At 42.9% G+C, this 14,466-nt stretch overlaps 1 protein-coding gene across 3 annotated transcripts in view; it reads left to right on the top strand.

Annotated features, from left to right (window-relative positions):
• TCERG1 (transcription elongation regulator 1) overlaps positions 1 to 14,466 on the top strand; it is a 39,164-nt gene that overhangs the window by 16,411 nt on the left and 8,287 nt on the right. For all 3 annotated transcript variants that reach the window (XM_072146139.1, XM_072146141.1, XM_072146140.1), the window contains 7 exons: positions 457 to 617; positions 1,004 to 1,070; positions 7,403 to 7,529; positions 9,314 to 9,403; positions 9,944 to 10,062; positions 10,615 to 10,765; positions 13,825 to 13,989. In XM_072146139.1, the coding sequence (XP_072002240.1) occupies positions 457 to 617; positions 1,004 to 1,070; positions 7,403 to 7,529; positions 9,314 to 9,403; positions 9,944 to 10,062; positions 10,615 to 10,765; positions 13,825 to 13,989 (880 nt within the window). The remainder of the gene's footprint in view (positions 1 to 456; positions 618 to 1,003; positions 1,071 to 7,402; positions 7,530 to 9,313; positions 9,404 to 9,943; positions 10,063 to 10,614; positions 10,766 to 13,824; positions 13,990 to 14,466) is intronic.

Genomic DNA, 14,466 nt, shown 5'->3' on the forward strand with positions numbered 1-14,466 from the left:
TCAGTGCCAAAGGGTTAAAAATAATAAAGCAAGAATAGAAATTCTGGACCGCACTCAACTTGTTAGGTAACCCCCTGATAAAAAGTATCAATTTAAAGAATTTACCATGCACTATGTAATTATTTTCCTAAAAATATGTTAAAAATGTTACATATGTAGTATCCCTTTAAAGGTATACTACATATATAACATTTTAAACATATTTATAGGTAATAAATGTTTGTTGAGTAAAAACACTAAGTAGTGCATGGTACCTTCTTTAAATTGAAAAATAATAAAGCGCCCTTTTGTTGGGTCATGAGCAGTTGTATGCATCCAATCTGTATCGGTGAATCTTAAATGACACTATATGTATCTGCTTTGGTATCTGAGGCATGGCTTCCACCTGGGTAATAACTTTTGATTTGCCTCCTTTAATGCCGTATTATTGTTGAAATTTTGCTTCTCTGTCTTTAGGTGTGTGGTGTGGACAGGCGATGAACGAGTCTTCTTCTACAATCCTACTACACGCCTCTCTATGTGGGACAGGCCCGAAGATCTCATAGGAAGAGCTGATGTTGACAAAATCATTCAGGAGCCTCCACATAAGAGAGGATTAGAAGATGACAAAAAATACTGTAAGTTAACCAGAATCGCACCGCTTACTTTATCTTAGAGTCCAGAAATTGTGCTTTGCACATAATCTTCAACTAAATTTTCTAGTAAAGTGTCAGTTGCATGGAAATTGTAAAAAGTTATGTGGTTTTTTTTTTTTTTTTATCACAATTATTAATTCCGGCAGAATAAACCCTACAGTGGTGTAAAATGATGCCGTCACATACTATGCATTCAAGTGCTTTGCTTAAGCTGTTCTTGTATATGCCTGCCGGACAAGGCCAGAAGGAAACTCTTTGCCACTGTTATGTCACTTAGATGCCTATAACTACACTGCATGCAGTGTGACTATTTTTAGTTAAATCTAGTTTTAGTTATGAAATAAGTGATATTGTTTGGTGTCTGGCAGTCAAAGACGACCCTGAATCGGCGGATGATGCCAATGATGACGAACCCATAAAAGCAAAGAAGAGAAAGTAAGTTCCATACAAGGAAAGCTACCTCTAGTTTATGCCTCCGTGCAATAATCCAAGCAAGCTGGTAGGTGACTTTTGACAATTTTGTGTGGCATTACATCATTTGCAATAATTGCTTCTTAGATTATAATACGCTGTTCGATAATATAGAAAGAAAAAAAAATGTCATATACGGAAAACAATATATCTTTATTATATCAAAAATGCATACACCAGACAGAAAATTAATAAAAGCATTAAAACGGGGTAGAAACATGTGGTATATGACCCCCCCCCCCACTGTCCAATAAATTAATATGGCAAAATTAATGACCTGACATTAATGACATTTGTGCAGGCATCTGCATTAAGTTGCGGTGTCTCTGTATTACATTATGGTTATATGTAATGTCCATTTGGCTTATCTAGGATATCGATTCTTATGGTGTTATCGTTTGGGCACTCCGACTGCCATATTAGCTGATGTATTTAGGTCACTAATACATCAGCTAATATGGCAGTCGGAGTGCCCAAACGATAACACCATAAGAATCGATATCCTGGATAAGCCAAATGGACATTACATATAACCATAATGTAATACAGAGACACCGCAACTTAATGCAGATGCCTGCACAAATGTGACTGATGATGACGACAAATAGACAGTGGAATAAATGTATGATATTTTGGGTTTCCCCCTCTCACCACGACAGCACCCAACCAGAGAGAGGGATCCGCCCCCAGGGACAGGAAACCCAGACTTCAAATTCTGCGGTACGCCCCATCTCCTTCAGTGGTTTCCTGTCCCTGACGGGGGATCCAGTGAGTCTCGGTGAGGCTCAGGAGTCGCGGTGAAAGGGGGGAATGGGAGTCCCAGGTACCCCCAGGTGGCTGCACAGGTCCCCCACCGAGGCTTACCGGAGGGTGGTCACTCGGCGGCGGTGGAGAGGTGAATGCTGCGAGGTGCAGCGCAGTCTGTGGGTGCGGGCGGACTCCGGCACGCCTCCGATCCGGAGTGGAGGCGTGTGTGTGGAAGGGCGGCTGAGCGCTGGCCTCTTCCTCTGCGATGGTCTTCCCCAAAATGGCGCCGGCTCCACTTCCGGTGAGGACCGGAAGTGACGCGCCGCCCAGCGTCCACATGGGAGATGACGTCAGACGCGGTAATTTTAAAAGGAGATCCCACACAGGAGTCCTGTGTGTTGTTTCTAGCACCCACAGCCAGCCACAGGAGTTGCTCCAGTCGTGGATGAAAACGGAGCTGTATCCTCACCACTGAATAAGATGAGTTCTAATGAAGGTGGTAGAGAGTCGGTGGACACCGCTACGGTAAAGTTTGAGTAGGGGGATAGTCCGCTGATTGGTGAGTGTGGCCTTACCATGCCTTTAAACTGGTTCTGATGATGTCTTATGTGATTCTTATTTTAGAGGGAAGAATCTCGTAAGGGGAAAGCCACTGTAAAGTCTAAGCATCATGCATGTAGAATCTGTGGAGATAATCTGCCTGACTCTTATTTAAAACCTAACTGTGACCAGTGTGTTCAGCGCCTGTTAGCACAAGAGCAGTCGACCTTGTTTGAATCCATGCGTATGCTAATCCAGCAGGAAGTGCGTAGTTCTGTGCAAGAAATAAGGAGATCCCTCAGGTCAGAGAATTCCCCAGGCACTTCCAGGCAACTTGAAGATTCTGGCCCTAGTTCGGGAGAATCATCTGAGTCAGAGGAGGAGGACAGGTCAGGCAGACCCCTGTTTCCTATAGAGGATATTGATCATCTAGTAAAATTAGTAAGATCAACTATGGAGTTAGAAGATGAAAAAGAAGAACGCTCTGTAACAGACGTTATGTTCCAGGGTCTAGGAGAAAAGAAGAGAAAGGTTTTTCCTATCCATGAGAATATTTCCTCCCTTATCCAGGCAGAATGGCGCAAGGCAGACAAGAAGGTTTTTATCCCTAGAGCTATGAAGCGGAAGTATCCCTTTCCTGAGAAGGAGACAGAGATTTGGGACAAGGCGCCAAAAGTAGATGTTGCCGTGTCTAAAGTGTCTAGAAAGAGTGCGCTTCCAGTTGAGGATTCAGGTGTGCTTAAAGATCCTATGGATAAGAAGGCAGATGGCTTCTTAAGGCGTTCCTGGGAGGCAGCAGCGGGCGCATTCAAACCCAATGTCGCGGCTACATGCGTTTCTAGGTCTCTTTTTGTTTGGCTTTCCCAGCTGGAGGAGAAGATTAAGGCTGGTGCATCCAGGTCACATCTCATCTCGGAGGTTACCACTGCACAGAAGGCCTCTGCCTTCTTAGCCGATGCCTCGGTGGACGCCTTAAGGTTATCGGCAAGATCGGTAGCCTTATCTAATTCTGCCAGAAGGGCCTTATGGCTGAAAAACTGGACAGGTGACCTCCCATCTAAAAGTCATCTGTGTAGTATTCCCTGTGAAGGGGAATTCTTGTTTGGGTCTGCACTAGACAACATCTTGGAAAAGGCAGCTGACAGGAAGAGAGGTTTTCCTAGTACAAGGCCTCAAGAGAGGAAGTTTTTTCGCCCCTCACGGCGATTTAGATCTCCTCAGAGATCCGGAGACAAGAAGGAGGGGTGGCGACCCTCTAGGAGGTCTAAGGGATTCATGTTTTCCCGGCCTCAGGATTCCAGTAAACGTCCCGGTCAGCAATGACGCCAGGGGTCCTGTGGGGGGAAGGCTCTCCCTGTTCAAGGCGGAGTGGAGCAAGATTTCAGGGAGCAAGTGGATTTTGGGGATCATACAAGATGGCCTAAAATTACCTTTTCTATCCCCTCCCCCACAGCGTTTCAAGATAACCTCAGTGGCCGGAAGAGCAGAAAGACAGGCTCTAGAGACCGAAGTAAGATCCCTATTGGAAAAGGAGGTGCTACGGCAGGTGCCACTGCAGGATCGAGGGACAGGATTTTATTCAACCCTGTTCCTTATAAAGAAACCGGACGGAACATTCCGGACCATTATAAATTTAAAACCACTAAACTGCTACCTAAAAGTGGAAAAGTTCAAGATGGAATCGATAAAGTCAACCGTAAACCTGCTCTTTCAGGATTGTTTTATGGCTTCCATAGACTTAGCGGATGCTTATTACCACGTCCCTATTCATCCGGACAGTCAGAGATTCCTGAGAGTGGCGGTGAGGATGGACGGCAAGATAGAGCACTTCCAATTCAGAGCTCTGCCCTTTGGAGTGGCGATAGCACCGAGAGTTTTCACAAAACTAATATCGGAGGTGGGAGCCTACATACGGAAATATCAGGGCACCTTTGTGCCATATCTGGACGACTTCCTGCTGATAGCAGGTTCGGCAGAAGAGTTGCAGATCTTAATAAAGGTGGTGATGAAGATCCTACATCGCCTGGGCTGGATGGTAAATCTGAAGAAGTCCTCCCTCACTCCGGCCAGATCAAAGATATTTCTCGGCATCACATTAGATTCCACTCAGCAGAGATCTTTCCTTCCTCAGGACAAGGTGGTGAAGATAGTAGCCTCGGTGGAGAGGCTGTACAGACAGCCATCCCCTACCATAAGGGACATTATGAGGACTCTGGGTCTCTTTACAGCGGCAATCCCAGCGGTGTCTTGGGCGATGTATCACGCAAGGCCCTTACAGCTCTTCATGTTGGAGAACTGGAGGGGGGACCAGTCCTCCTTGGACCAGAGGATTACACTTCCTCAACAGATCCTGGATTCCCTGAGATGGTGGCTAAGAGAGGAGAACCTCCAGGCAGGCCGGCCTTGGAGAGAGGAGAACCCTCTATCCATGATTACGGATGCAAGCTCTACGGGTTGGGGAGCCCAGGTCAGGGGCCTCTTATTCCAGGGATCATGGAACGAAGAATCCAGGAAAAAGTCCTCAAATCACAGAGAACTAGAGGCCATCCTGCAGGCGATCAGACAAGCTCTGCCGATGATTCGGGGGACAGACCTGAAGATTGCCTCGGACAATGTCACAGCGGTGGCGTTCGTGAATCGCCAGGGAGGTACCCGAAGCGGGTCCTTAATGAACCTCTCGCATCAGATTCTAGAACTAGCGGAAGCCAATCTAAGATCAATATCGGCGGTTCATATAAGGGGCAAGGACAATCTGCAGGCAGACTTCCTAAGCCGTCATCTCTTACGTCAAGGAGAGTGGTCCCTGAATCGGAGGGTGTTCTCCAAGATAACCAGGCTTTGGGGTCAACCAGAAGTGGATTTATTCGCCACAAGAAAGAACAGACAGGTCAGGCTCTTCTGCTCCCTAGACCCGAGAGACCGATCTTTAAGTCTGGATGCCTTCTCAATCAGGTGGAACTTCAGCCTAGCATATGCATTTCCACCCCTGTCTATTCTTCCAAGGGTTCTGAAGAAGATACGGCAAGACCAAGCCAGAGTTATTCTTATAGCCCCCTTCTGGCCCAGGAGGGCATGGTTCTCAGTATTGAGAGAGCTATCGATATCAGACCCTTGGATCCTCCCAGAGAGTCACGATCTCCTCTCCCAGGGCCCAGTATTCCACCCGCAGATTACGAACCTCCATCTGACGGCCTGGAATTTGAGAGGCGCATCTTGAGGGAAAAAAGGCCTCTCGGACAAGGTAATTACAACCCTGCAGAAGAGTAGAAAAGTAGTTACCTCTAAAATCTATTTCAGGGTCTGGAGAGTATTCTCAGATTTTTGTTCCCCAGATAAAATAGACTTAGCTCATCCAAATATAGCTAAGATATTAGATTTCCTGCAAGCAGGATTAGATAAGGGCCTAAAACCTGCCACCCTTAAAGTTCAGATCTCTGCCCTTAGCTCCCTGTTTGAGTCTCCTTTAGCCTCTCATCCCTGGATATCTCGGTTCATAAAAGCGGCATCTCGTATGACCCCCTTTAGGAGATGTACGGTGCCCCCCTGGGACCTCACTCTGGTATTAAATTATCTGATAAGAGATCCTTTTGAGCCCCTGGAGTCTTGTTCACTAAAATGGCTGACCATTAAAGTTGTATTTTTGGTAGCTATCACTTCAGCCCGTAGGGTTGGAGAGATATCGTCTCTGTCATGTAGAGCGCCTTTTCTCAAGATCTTGGATGACAGAGTAGTTCTGATGACAGACCCGGCCTTTTTACCAAAGGTAGTCTCTAGATTCCATAGATCCCAGGAGATCAGGCTCCCATCCTTCTGCAGTAACCCTTCTACAGATAGGGAGAGGGAGTTTAACAAATTAGATGTTAAAAGGGCCATTGAGCTATATTTGGATAGGACTAAAGATTGGAGAAAATCTGATAGTCTTTTTGTTCTTTTTGGTGGCAAGAATAGGGGGCAGAAGGCCTCAGCGGTAGTTATAGCTAGATGGATTAGGCAAGCCATTAGCTCCGCTTATTTAGCAGCCGGTCAGCCGATACCAGAAGGTCTAAAAGCCCATTCCACTAGAGCAGTTTCTTCCTCATGGGCAGAATTTAGAGAGGTGTCGGTTAATCAGATTTGTCAGGCTGCCACCTGGTCTTCTCCACATACTTTCTATAGGCACTATAGGCTAAATGTAGCAGGTGCACAGGAACTTTCCTTTGGGCGAAGGGTTCTTTCTTCGGTTATCCCTCCCTAAGGATTTCATCTATGTTATTCTCTCTGGTTGGGTGCTGTCGTGGTGAGAGGGGGAAACCGGTAATTACTCACCGGTAATTGTGTTTCCTTGAACCACGACAGCACCCTGGTTATTCCCTCCCTTGTAAATTCTTTTTCACACTTGGGTGTTCAGTGTTGTGTGTGTGTCACAGAGGTGTGAGATTCTCTCATTGAAAGTGATACTGAATGACACGGTGGTCAGAATTAATCAAGAACATTAAGTCCCATACAGTCTCTGTAATCCACTGAAGGAGATGGGGCGTACCGCAGAATTTGAAGTCTGGGTTTCCTGTCCCTGGGGGCGGATCCCTCTCTCTGGTTGGGTGCTGTCGTGGTTCAAGGAAACACAATTACCGGTGAGTAATTACCGGTTTCGTATATTGATGCATGTGACGCCTAAAAACTTTGCTCTCATGGTTGTAAATGTTATCCCAAAAAGTATCTGCACTGGAAATATGAAAACCATAAGAAAGAAGAAACCTTACATAGCAGATTGATCTCCTGGATGAGAAAATTGCCTTACATTTTTTGTCTGTAGGACATCTATTTGCACATTTATAGACCTATAGATTCTTTATATCTATAGATGTATATCTATCTCCTATGGAATATACAATGATTTCTCTCGGACAATGGGACATTGACTTTGAGTTGCGTCTTCAAATCTTCTGTAAAGTTTTTTCAATTGTCTCTTAATTCACACCTCCTCCCTGAGTGTAACCACCTATAAATGTTTCTCCTTTTTTTCTCTTTAGGAAAGAAGACAATGAATCTGACAAAGAGACCGCAATGGAGGCTGAAATAAAAGCCGCTCGCGAGCGAGCCATCGTTCCACTGGATTCTCGAATGAAACAGTTTAGAGATATGTTGCTGGAGAGAGGGGTTAGAAAATCATCTTTTGAGATGTATATAAATCTTTTCTGATTTTTGCACACGAGTCACAATTTACAGGTTTATTTCCCCTATAGTACACCATTGCGGTACTTGGCTTTAAGACTGTTTTATAAAGAATTGGCACATTTGTGCAAAATTACCTCAATTTATGATCATAGTGGCCTTTCTCCTCATGGACCATTGGCAAACCGGTTTATGGAGGGGCAACAACAGTGTTAAAGCGATGCGTCCCACTTGACATTTTCCCAGCATAGCTTTTCTTTATAGCTGTGCGTTTTATAAGAGGATACAGAGCTACGTCAGCGCTGGGATTTCTTCTGACCTTCCACAATTATTATTTGTAATAGTGATAGCATTTTACTAGTACAACTCCTTAAATGAGGATAAAGCCTTTGTTGTTGTAATCTACTACTATGACCGATCACAATTCTTTTCACATTATTGATAATTGACACCTTAGAATTCATTTTCTTTAGTCACTAAAAGGAAGTAAAATGGTCCCTCATTTTGCATTACATATGTCATACATATGGTTAGCCAGAAAAAGTTTACCTGGGTAAGTACAATTCCCTACATCCATATTGTAATTACCCTTGTAAACTTTCCTTGCAGTCTGCAGGAGCCCTGCGTCACGTCATCCACTCGCAGCTGGATTCGTTACTACAGTGAGACATGCCCGATACATCAGTTTTCTGTCTTCAACGTAGCTCACAATTGTCACATCTACCAATTGGCACCAATTTGCCACTTTTTAATTTAAAAAAGTTTCCTATCCATTGCAGGCAGTAATTTGCCACTGTTAATAAAGCTTTGCCTCTAAAGATATATCTGGCTCATAAGAGGCATTTAAAAATCTTGTTTGACATTCAGAAAATTAGAGCAATGATAAATCTTTGGCTTTGCTCATTCCGTCCCAATCGGTGCAGTCACCTTACAAGTAAGCTACTGAATGGGAAGCATCCGCCTACTGTATGTCTTTTTGACTAACGGGAAAACTGGATTGTTTCAGGATGTGGAATACGGTTATGAAACTGCATATTTTTAAGCTAATGGCATGCCCTATGCTCTGCAGTGTTGCTATAGATTTAACCCTTTTTGTGAGCAAAGTTTTATGTTTATGCTGTTATACAGCCAATGGGTTAAAAATTTATATTTTGAGATGTATATATTTATATACGCGAAATCTTCTAAATCTAACCATCTATAATATTTTGTATTGATAGGTGTATTGTTATAGGAATATTCAGCGGTTTAAATGTCAATGATGGTTCCATTTATTTACTATAGAAAATATGATCTATAATTGGCTTTACATTTAGAAAGTGTCTGACATATGTTTGTAGTGCAAATGTTCTTTCATAACTTGCTGGCAGAAGGGCCTTGCATTGAATAGATTCACATTGCTTGATGCTTGGGCATTGAAAGGGTTATGGGTCTCCAACCTTCCCAGGGCACATTACACATCTTCAAGGGTTGCCTTTGAAGAGCTTTCTAAATGTCACTCAGTAGTGGCTATTTTAATGAGTTATTAGCTCAGTGTCTCCTCTGTATAATTATGACAACATCTTTAAAGCCAATTAGTGTAGAATATGTGCTGTGCTGACCCCCCAGTGCTCGCCATTTATTAGTCATGAAATGGCCGCTCTCTGCCCTCCTTTCAGCAGATATTTTATAGCTTTACATACAGACCTCCTTCATGTGGCATCTAAGATTTCCTTGCTGCAATAAGCAAACCTAAATTTGTGGTTCTGTTGTGTTCTTTCTCAATGAAGGTATCTGCATTTTCCACTTGGGAAAAGGAGCTCCACAAGATTGTATTTGACCCTCGTTATTTACTCCTCAATCCCAAAGAAAGGAAACAGGTAAAGCAGTACATAACAAGCTGTTCCCTGATGCACTGCATGTTTTGGATTGACTTTGATTGTGTGTAAGCAAAATGAATATTCCTAAAGCTGGTTTTATTTGTGTGCACCTTGTGAACCTTCAAGCCCAGCACAGACGAGGCACACGGATGGCATTCTGTAAAATTTCCGAAACCCGGCACAAATGGCTGCTCCGTGGTATTGGGTGGAGGTCACCCTTTACAACTCAAAGGAATCTTTTTCCTTTCCGGAAACCGTTCTCCTCCGATTTTCTTTTCTTGCAACATTTGGATGGGATTTCTATAAATCCCATCCACTACGTTAGTGCCAAAAATCACTGCGGATAAGTCTCTGCTGACTTGTGCAGTAGCTAAGCAGCAGAAATTGCAGTGTTTGTGCCCCTAGTCTTAACAAACCATAAAATATCTTGAGCCGATGTTTTCGACTTGCAGGAATGAATGCGTTATGTGGCTGCCCAATGCCAATTCATGCCCAAATTAACCTACAAGCTTATGATTCCTGTCACTTGTATCTCTTTAGGTGTTTGATCAGTATGTCAAAACCAGGGCAGAGGAGGAAAGGAGGGAAAAGAAAAACAAGATTATGCAATCCAAGGAAGACTTCAAGAAAATGATGGAGGAGGCAAAGATTAACCCAAGGTTTGCCAGTTATACAGAATTCCTATTTTCTTAATAAATTGTATTCGTATAGTCTTTTTTATAGTCTTTTATTTTTTGCACGCAAGACGCCCCAATTATTAGTGGGTTGAATGCACTCAAAGTAGATCTGCATCTAATGTCTTTAGCAGCATTTGAATTGCATATTGAAATGCAATACAAAAAACTGTGAGGAGGGGATCTATCTGATCAGATGCTTTCCTACTGAAACACATCTGTGATGCGGACATTTGAATTGCTTGTGAATACAGACTTGGAGTGAAAACACACTTGCCGTAATCACAGAACATGAAAAGTTCTATGTCATAGACCGACAGAACGCAATATATGATGCACTGAGTTCCTGCTACTCTGATGCTGCAGAGCTGTGTGGTCAGTCTGTCACCCTACACTTTGATCACGGACTCATCTTTGCAAGTGTGTTTTAGACATTAGGGTAAAAAGTTGTGCAGTCAGTGATGATATCCAGGTGCATGTAGTCACAAATTAATGCTTTATATTTATAAGACTCTGACCCTCTTTCATTATATACAGGACTACATTTAGTGAATTTGCTGCCAAGCATGCCAAAGATCTCCGCTTCAAAGCTATAGAAAAAATGAAAGACCGTGAAACCTTATTTAATGAATACATGATTGCAGCAAGAAAGAAAGAAAAAGAGGACTCCAAAAATAAAGGCGAAAAGGTACCTAAGACTATGAATTTCTAAGTTGTAAGAGGTCGGCTTAAATGTTTAAAATATCCTGTTACTTATTAGCTTTTTTTCTTATTAGAAACTTGCATTTAGTACACAACCGTGGTTTCCTCTATAGTCCACCATTTACCTTCTTTTCTAGGTAAAGAGATTACCGTATATACTCTTGTATAAGCCGAGTTTTTCAGCACAAAAAATGTGCTGAAAAATCTTACCTCGGCTTATACACAAGTCAATTAAAAAAAAAAATAATAATACCCTCCGGCTCCCGGATCCTTGGCGGCAGCTCCCGGATCCTCGCCGGCAGCTCCCGGATCCTCGCCTTCACTAGCCGGCAGTCGAGTCCATGCGAGCTGCCGGCGGGCCCACACTATGATGCCGCAGTGTCGCCGCTGATGACGTCATCGGCGGTGACACCGCCGCCAGCTCGCATGGACGCGACTGCCAGCTAGTGAAGAATCCAGAGAGAAGCCGCAGCCGAGGACTTGGTGCCGTGCCGAGTATTAAAGGTGAGTATCGTCGGAGGGTGAGTATTAAGTTTATTTATTTATATTAGCTTGGCATACTTGGGGCACGCTGTATACCACTTGGGGCAGGGCAGGCTGTATACTACACCCTTGGCTTATACTCGAGTCAATAGGTTTTCCCAGTTTTTGGTGGTAAAATTGGGGGTCTCGGCTTATACTCGGGTCGGCTTATACTCAAGTATATACGGTATACCTTTTATCGGTGGCACTGGACATTCGAGTTCACATTCAATGTAAAAGTTGTTCCAGGACCTTGGTGGATGCAACACATCCTCTTAATACACTTGGAGAGATATATCAATCTGTCTGTGCCTGAAAACTAGAAGAATTTGCACCTGATATGTTGAGCGCCACCTTTATCGTAGAAAATGCTCAGCCCGCTACAAAATTCAATATTGTGGTGCAGCAAATTAGACCAACTGATAGGAGATGCAAACTGGAGAGATGTTGGTTTTTAGACCAGTGCAGAATAGAACTAGACAGTTCTCATCTGCACCAGATTCGTCATTGTGTCTGATACTGGAATCTGTTGCAGTATAACTTACTTTGCACCTTCTAGTAGTTGTTCTAGTTTGCTGCACCACATTATTGAATTTTCTAGCGCACAGGCTATTTTCTGTTTTTGATGAATCTCCAACAATAACAGCTAACATTATGTGACATGATGTTAAGAGTCTTGTGATTTCACTGCCTGCATAAGTTAAAGGTAGAATCTCAGCTTTTAGGGATGCCGCTTTTCTTTAATATGATTGGTTGCATCTCCAGTTCTCTAAACTTGGCACTCTTTAAAGCAAAAGTTGCTGCTTATCTGGCTCAAAGGTCATACATGAAAAATGAATGAGCTTAAATGTCACTTACATAAGAAGCGAGCAGTGGGTATGGCAGATCACCACTGGGATGCCTGGTGATACTGAAAATCTGCTTTCAGCCAGCACAACCTGGCTATGCTATCCGTTCAGCATTTAGTATCAGGGAGACTTTCAAGGAATATGACACCTGTTTACATACTTAAAGAGGACCTGTCACCTGTGAAAAAAGGCACTAGTGGCAGCTCCTAGTATTACAGCAGATGCAGCAGTGTTGCACTGCTAGCATTATCAAAAACCTATGATAACACTAGCAGGTACTAGAAACGCCGCGCCGCGCTGTGTCATGTGACAGTCACCGCCGGTTTATGGAGTGGGCGTGATGGTCCGGGGGAGAAGCAGCGCCTCGGACCGCCCCCTCATGAATACACCTGACTGCTTACAGTGCAGTCCGGCGTTTCTAGTGTACATTGTGGCAGTGTCTGCTAGCGTTATCTGAGGTTTCCTTTTTTCTGCTTTTACAGGTGACAGGTCCTCTTTAACATCTTGAGTTTAATGGGTCTGTTCCCTGTATACTGACTCAAAGTTGCACTGTTTTTGTTTCTCCCCCTTCCCCATTTTAAAATGTATTTTTTTCATACTTTGTCACTCACCATAATTTTATAGTAAGGATAGTATACTTTTAGGCACAAACTCAATTCAAACCAAAACCAATTTCAGCACCTGCACTCACAAAGCATTTATGCTACAGTGTACACCTCAATAGCACCATATGCAAGCCATATCATAAATGAAATTCTACTTGTGCGTGAGATGTCTGGTCCCTCGTGAAAACTGTAAATGCTGTGTTGTTATGGAGGGCTTACATAGTTGGAGTTGAGTGTGTCAACCCCTGTAAGCTTTGACAATCGGCGACCCAGGAGAACAGGAGCGTCGGGGGAGGCAAGTACAGGTTTATTTTGTTTTACAGCCTCCACAGCCCACCTCCATAGTCTTTTAATAAAGTTGGACAACCCCTTTGACCGAAATAGAGGCAAAATTTAAATCAAATTATATTATGTTGTTCCTATCTGTGAAATTTGAATGTTATTCTAGTATTAAAATAATAAAATGAAATAGAAAATATATATATTTATATTAAGTTATTGAGAGTTGTATTTGAAGGAAAGCTAATCTGGACATTTAATTCCTCTAACACATTCAAACATTTCTTCAATTGGATGTTGTTAAAAAAAATCTTCTTGTGTGAAGGTAATTTCCCATGTTGCAGTGTTGTTCCTTAGAAGTAAGATAGTTGTACTTGGATGCGACCACTGCCGCACTCTGGCAGTGGTGGCCACACATGCACTGTTGTGCGCTGCTTGACCTCATGGATTTAGCATGCAATACCAGAGGACGGTTGTGGAACATGCAGTAACTCCTGGCCATTTCATATGCAAAAACAAAATGTTTCTCTGTTCAAGCTCTGGTAGTCACATCCAAGGACAACCATCTCGTTTCTAATGGACAACATAACTGAATTCATAAATTATCTTCACTTTTTTTTTTTTTTTAACATAGTAAATACCTCTTCAATTTGGATATTATGTGACGGATAACTTAAAGGGCTTGTCCACTTTAAGCACATAATAGCAATTCACATTTAATATCTGGGCATTCACAATGAATTTATGAGAATACCCTTTTAACTCTGTCTTGTATACCTGTTTGCCTTTAGGTGAAGCTGGATTTCTTTGACCTCTTGTCGAATCATCATTTGGATGCGCAGTCTCGCTGGAGCAAAGTCAAAGACAAAATAGAGGGCGACCCTAGGTACAAGGCTGTAGAAAGCTCATCAGCTAGGGAGGAGCTGTTCAAGCAGTACATTGAGAAAATAGTAAAAGTAAGAAACATGTGACATTTCTTCTATTTTATCCTACCTCAATTTCTTCAGAAGTTTCCTTTTCATGTTGTTCACTTGATTTGTATTTTTTTTCCCTTAACTTCATGGCAGCAGCCATTATCTTACATTTTGCTTCACTACAATATATATTTTATTTCTTTTGGGTTTTGTTAGGTAGCTAGTCACTTGAGGGACTGTGAGTAAGTAAGACTGTTCACACTTGTGGGCAATGTAAAGGCTGAGCTCCAGCCACACCAATATCATGACATTTTATGTATCAGAAACAAGCTCATCTTGGTTTTGTAATGCTGGCAGGATAAACACCAGGCTAAATCTTTCAGTAGACTCCCTTATCCCTTAATGATGGGCCCTTTTTTTGTTTTTGCGTTTCCATTTTTCACTCCCCACCTTCAAAAATCTATATATATTTTTATTTTTCCATGTAAATAGCAGTGTGGGGGCTTGTATAAAAATACT

The sequence above is a fragment of the Engystomops pustulosus genome, chromosome 4 (assembly GCF_040894005.1).
Source record: "Engystomops pustulosus chromosome 4, aEngPut4.maternal, whole genome shotgun sequence".
Classification (NCBI taxonomy): domain Eukaryota; kingdom Metazoa; phylum Chordata; class Amphibia; order Anura; family Leptodactylidae; genus Engystomops; species Engystomops pustulosus.